Below are 6,000 nucleotides of genomic sequence, written 5' to 3'. Positions count from 1 at the left end.
TTGATGGAGGACAAAAATTTTAATGCCTGCACACCAGAATTTTTTTGGCCAAAAAGTCGGAGTCGGTTGTCGGAAGCACTATACTAACAAGCCGAAAATCGGCAGATCGGTCGTCGGATGAAATTTCCCGGCCGAATTTCTACTCGTGTGTACGGGGCTTAAGTCTTCTTCAATCACCTGTAATCCTACTGCCATAGGTTGGCCTCTCACCCCCGGCTCTTCTCTCTTACAGCCCCTCCTCTAGAGGTGTGCCCTCTCCACTCTGATTCTTGCTGCTAATTGAGCTCCTCAAGGTTGATGGGTCTTCATGAAACACACTTTCCATGAGCCCATGGACAGACTGTCTCACCCTTTTCTTCATATCTTTCCCAATTAGGACATAGAGAATCGGGTTGATACAGCTATTGAACATGGCCAAAGACTGAGAGAGAAGGTCCAGGATTATAACTACGTCATTGTAAATGAATAGCATGACCACCCCCATGATGTGGTAGGGGGCCCAGGTGATGAAAAATGCAACTACAATGCCTAACGCCACCTTGATGGTTTTTCTGCCTACATTTAAAGATCTGATGTTGTATGCTTTAATAGCCAGAGAGATGTAACAGGCAGAAATGGTTATAAGAGGAATTAGAAACCCAAAAGTTAGATGTATAAAAGTGACGGCAAATATGTTGTGATCTCCTGAATGGCAATAGGTCTTGTTATTGGAAATGTCAGTTTTCCTGTAGATGACAGCAGGCAGACTCATCCCAAGAGACATCATCCAAATAGCCAAGCATATCATCCACGCCGTGCGTACTCTTCGGTGATTTTGGGCCCACACCGGTCGAAAAATCAGAATCCATCGGTCAACGCTGATAGCCACCAAGGTGAAGACACTGGCAAACATGTTAAGGGGAACGATGAAGGGTAAAATCTTGCAGAGGGCAGGACCGTACAGCCATTCTCCGTAGAAGAACTGAACTACACTGAATGGAAGACACAAGCAGCACATGATATCGGCCAGAGCAAGGTTCCCAAACAACATGGTGGTCACGGTCCGCTCCATCTTCACTCCGGTAACCCAAAGCACCAGAGCATTGCCGGGGACACCGATGAGGGTGGTGAGAGATAAAACCAGGATGGTGAACATATGCTGGTGGTTGTAAAAGATGTCTTCTTCTGTCTCATGGCTGAAATTTGACATTTTGCTTCTCTGTAAAGGAATTGACAGTTACTGGGCGTGTCTGATGATTATTGTATTTCTTTCCTTTTTTTTTATAAATAAGAATACAAATGGCAAAGCAAAGTACACAAGTACCAAAGACACTTAAAAATAAGTGAAATGTCAAAACAGAAATTAGCTGACATACAACCTCAAGTAAACATGCAGTAAGTTTACATCTAAGAGAACATCCCAAAAACATTACAATGGAAAACAAGAAAAATTGGATTTTTACGGTGCCAGAAATAATTCAAAATTATTCAAAATTTAGGAAAATAGCAATGTTTTTATTGAAAACATCACAAATTTAAAAATACACATGGATGAAAAACATTGCACAATAGGGATGAGCTTTGAGTTTGAGTCGAACCTAAGTTCGAGCAGAACATTGGCTGTTTACTCGTTTGTAGAACTACAAACAAATCGGGATGTTCAAACCAAATTCAAACTTTCTTTTGAAAAAAAAAGGAAAATAGGCAAATAGGAAGGTGCTTTATTAAGTTCTAAGTGCAGTGAAATTGAGCATTGATTATATATCAGCTACGAGTCCATCTAGAACCATGTAGAACATCAGTTTGATTAGGGTTAGGGTTAGGGTAGGGTTCGGGTTGAGGTTAGGGTTAGAGTTAGGGTTAGGGTAACTCTAAGGGTTAGAGTTTGGGTTAAGTCAACTCTAAGGGTTAGGGTTGAGGTTAGGGTAACTTTAAGGGTTAGAGTTAGGGTTAGAGTTGGGGTTAGCCTTAACCCTAACCAAACTGATGTTCTACATGGTTAACCCTAACCCTAACCCCAACTCTAACCCTAAGGGTTAGAGTTAGGGTTAGAGTTAGGTTTAGAGATAGGGTTAGAGATAGGGTTAGGGTTAGAGTTAGGGCTAGAGTTAGGGTTAGGGTTAGAGATAGGGTTAGCGTTAGAGTTAGGGTTAGAGATAGGGTTAGGGTTAGAGTTAGGGTTAGAGATAGGGTTGGAGTTAGGGTTAGCCTTAACCCTAAACAAACTGATGTTCTACATGGTTAACCCTATCCCTAACCCCAACTCTAACCCTAAGTTAAGGGTTAGGGTTAGAGATAGGGTTAGAGTTAGAGTTAGGGTTAGAGTTAGGGTTAGGGTTAGAGTTAGGATTAGGGTTAGGGTTAGAGATAGGGTTAGGGTTAGAGTTAGGGTTAGAGATAGGGTTAGTTTAAATGCAAGTTTAAATTACATTTTTTCCTTTAGAAATGTATTTCTTGCTGTAGAAAGATCTATCCATGATACACATCCAAAACTTTACAGGCACATTGCGGGGACCCCCCAGGCACAATATTTAAAGGCATTTTTCATTTTTAATTAAATATTATTAAAATCACTGCTCCTTTAAAAATGCTTTTTTTTTTTTTTTTTATTGATATATGTTTTTTGGGGCATTACCCAGGTCCCCATACCCTTTTTAGGGGAAAAACTTGCATTTAATGCTTTAAAATGAGTTCTTTTGATTTTAGAAGTTTGAATTCCTATAGACTTCAATGGAGTTCGAGTTCGGCAAACTTTTCCGATGTTCGCGGTGTTCTGTGCGAACCGAACGATATTCATGCGAATGATGTGTGTATGCGGTGACTCCAGCTCCACATGTTTCGCCAACCATTGGCTTCCTCAGGAGACTTTAATGAATCCACCATACAAACTAACTGTGCAACATCAAAGAAAGTAAACCTAGGTGCAGCACTATTTAAAAAACAAGCTAGAATCAATGTCCACATCCAAGAGGAAAAGAATCAGAAGGGTGTCCACTTTTGTTCAGGAAATCTTCTATGAGTGATAAAAGAACCGTCACCAGCACCCAATCACACAGCCTCCTACCAAATCGCATTGACCCTCATCACAAAGTTCAATACAAGCAGCAGATCTTAAATGAAGCAGGTATGGCCGTAAGATCCTCCTGACATTCACCCTGGTGTTCATGTGGGGACAAGTAGGACACCTCTCATAGTGCAATATTATCAAGTATATTTATTGGTAAAATAATAGCAACTTACATTCAAGAAAAGTATCAACAGCACTTTGTCCTCTTTCCGAAGCAATCGTGTTGAAACCGCAAATGCTGGTTTTCAACCAACAAGATGGCCGCCCCATCTGTGTGTGCATCACGCGCCGTTGGCTCCTCCCAACGGTGCCAACAGAGGCCTGGAGTAGGGCAGCTCCAGCCCTCTGTCCAGACATTTTGTGTCTTCTACTACCTGCTGTGTAAGTGACGAAACGCGTTGGGAAGAGCCAACGGCGCGTGACGCACACACAGACGGGGGACACGGTGGCCATCTTGTTGATTGGAAACCAGTATTTGCGGTTTTAACATGATTGCTTAGGAAAGAGGACAAAGTGCTGTTGATACTTTTCTTGAATGTAAGTTGCTATTATTGTACCAATAACTTGACAATATTGCACTATGAGAGGTGTCCTACTTGTCCCCACATGAAGCGATGATACTACTGGGAGTGAGATAGAGGAACCATAGAGTGATTTGCTGCTTGTATTGACCTTTGTGATGAGGGTCAATGTCATTCGGTAACAGACTGTGTGATTGGGTGCTGGTGACGGTTCTTTTATCACTCATAGACGATTTCCTGAACAAAAGTGGACACCCTCCTGGTTCTTTTCCTCTTGGATGTGGACATTGATTTTGCTTGTTTTTTTATTAGCGCTGCACCTAGGTTTACTATCTGAATGATCTCTTAATATATTCAAGATCTTGTGTTGGCTGCTTTTCATTTTATAGGGTGGTTGATAAAGTCTAAACCAAGCGCAGCATAATACTTATATTGTGCAACATCAAAGCCTGCATATTGAAAGAGTGATCCGGGAGGAGATATCAGCAAACCCCACGGGGGAAATAAGAGGATCCATATATAGATCCAAATGAGACAAGAAAAGCAAGTGAGTACATGATATACAGTAAGTGAACTTCAGGGTAAGTATCTCATTATCTCAAATATACAGTATCTCACAAAAGTAAGTACACCCCTCACATTTTTGTAAATATTTTATTCTATCTTTTCATGTGACAACACTGAAGAAATGACACTTTGCTACAATGTAAAGTAGTGAGTGTACAGCTTGTATAACAGTGTAAATTTACTGTCCCCTCAAAATAACTCAACACACAGACATTAATGTCTAAACCGCTGGCAACAAAATTGAGTACACCCCTACGTGATAATGTCCAAATTGGGCCCAATTAGCCATTTCCCTCCCCGGTGTCATGTGACTCGTTAGTGTTACAAGGTCTCAGGTGTAAATGAGGAGCAGGTGTGGTAAATTTGGTGTTATCGCTCTCACTCTCTCATACTGGGCACTGGAATTTCAACATGGCACCTCATGGCGAAGAACTCTCTGAGGATCTGAAAAAAAGAATTGTTGCTCTACATAAAGATGGCCTAGGATATAGGAAGATTGCCAAGACCCTGAAACTGAGCTGCAGCACGGTGGCCAAGACCATACAGTGGTTTAACAGGACAGGTTTCACTCAGAACAGGCCTCGCCATGGTCGACCAAAGAAATTGAGTGCACGGCTCAGCGTCATATCCAGAGGTTGTCTTTGGGAAATAGATGTATGAGTGCTGCCAGCATTGCTGCAGAGGTTAAAGGGGTGGGGGGTCAGCCTGTCAGTGCTCAGACCATACGCCGCACACTGCATCAAATTGGTCTGCATGGCTGTCATCCCAGAAGGAAGCTTCTTCTAAAGATGATGGACAAGAAAGCCTGCAAACAGTTTGCTGAAGACAAGCAGACTAAGGACATGGATTACTGGAACCATCTCCTGTGCTCTGATGAGACCAAGATAAACGTATTTGGTGTCAGATGGTGTCAGGCGTGTGTGGGGGCAACCAGGTGAGGAGTACAAAGACAAGTGTGTCTTGCCTACAGTCAGGGATGGTGGTGGGAGTGTCATGGTCTGGGGCTGCATGAGTGCTGCCAGCACTGGGGAGCTACAGATCATTGAGGGAACCATGAATGCCAACATGTACTGTGACATACTGAAGCAGAGCATGATCCCCTCCCTTCAGAGACTGGGCTGCAGGGCAGTATTCAAAATGATAACGACCCCAAACAGCAGAAAGAAAAAAATATTTTTTCTTTTGTTTATATAATAAAAAATAAAAATGCAGTGATGATCAAATTCCACCAAAAAAAAGCTCTTATTTGTGTGAAAAAAATGTTGTTTGGGTACAGCGTTGCATGACTGCACAATCCCCAGTTAAAGTAGCGCTGTGCTGAATATCATAAAATGGCCTGGTCATGAAGGGGGGGAAAACTTTCCAGAGGTCAAGGGGTTAAGAAAACAATTTCTGTTCCAGTTTACTTAGGTTGGCCATACATGGAGAGAAAATAGTTAAAAAGTCATTTTAATTGTTACAAAGAATATAACAGAATATGTAAAAAGAAAATCAAGGGTGCAAAAACTCAAAATGAACGACAGACTGCAAATCAGGAGTCGGTGACTGGGGACAAAGAGAAGGCTAATTTATAAAATACTTTCTTTAGCTCTGTGTATACAAAGGAGCATGGGGGGGGGGGAGGGGGTCATGTCCATAATGGGGGTGGTAGTTACACAGCTCCAAATGATCCACAATGGCTCAAAAGTGATATGGTCCAGAAATATTTAGACACAATAAAGGTGGATAAAGCGCCTGGACCAGATTGCATCCACCCACGCATCCTAAAAGAATTGAGCGCTGTAATTTCTAAGCCTTTGTTTCTAATTTTTAGGGACTCGTTAAGGACTGGAATAGTACCACTGGATTGGCGTAGGGCCAATGTGG

General features: G+C 42.0%; 1 protein-coding gene across 1 annotated transcript in view; it reads right to left on the bottom strand.

Moving 5' to 3' along the window:
* Positions 1–226: 226 nt before the first annotated feature.
* Positions 227–6,000, bottom strand: part of LOC309564143 (C3a anaphylatoxin chemotactic receptor-like) — a gene marked incomplete at its 3' end in the record, with an annotated part of 32,037 nt that continues 26,263 nt past the window's right edge. Inside the window, exon 2 of the mRNA XM_082268772.1 lies at positions 227–1,198. Coding sequence (XP_082124898.1) covers positions 227–1,189 — 963 coding nt within the window. The 5' untranslated portion in view covers positions 1,190–1,198. The remainder of the gene's footprint in view (positions 1,199–6,000) is intronic.

This window comes from Pelophylax lessonae (genome assembly GCF_965119305.1).
Source record: "Pelophylax lessonae genome assembly, chromosome: 9".
NCBI lineage: Eukaryota > Metazoa > Chordata > Amphibia > Anura > Ranidae > Pelophylax > Pelophylax lessonae.
The sequence above is the reverse complement of the archived record's forward strand: the minus strand, read 5'-3'. Positions and strand labels throughout refer to the sequence as shown.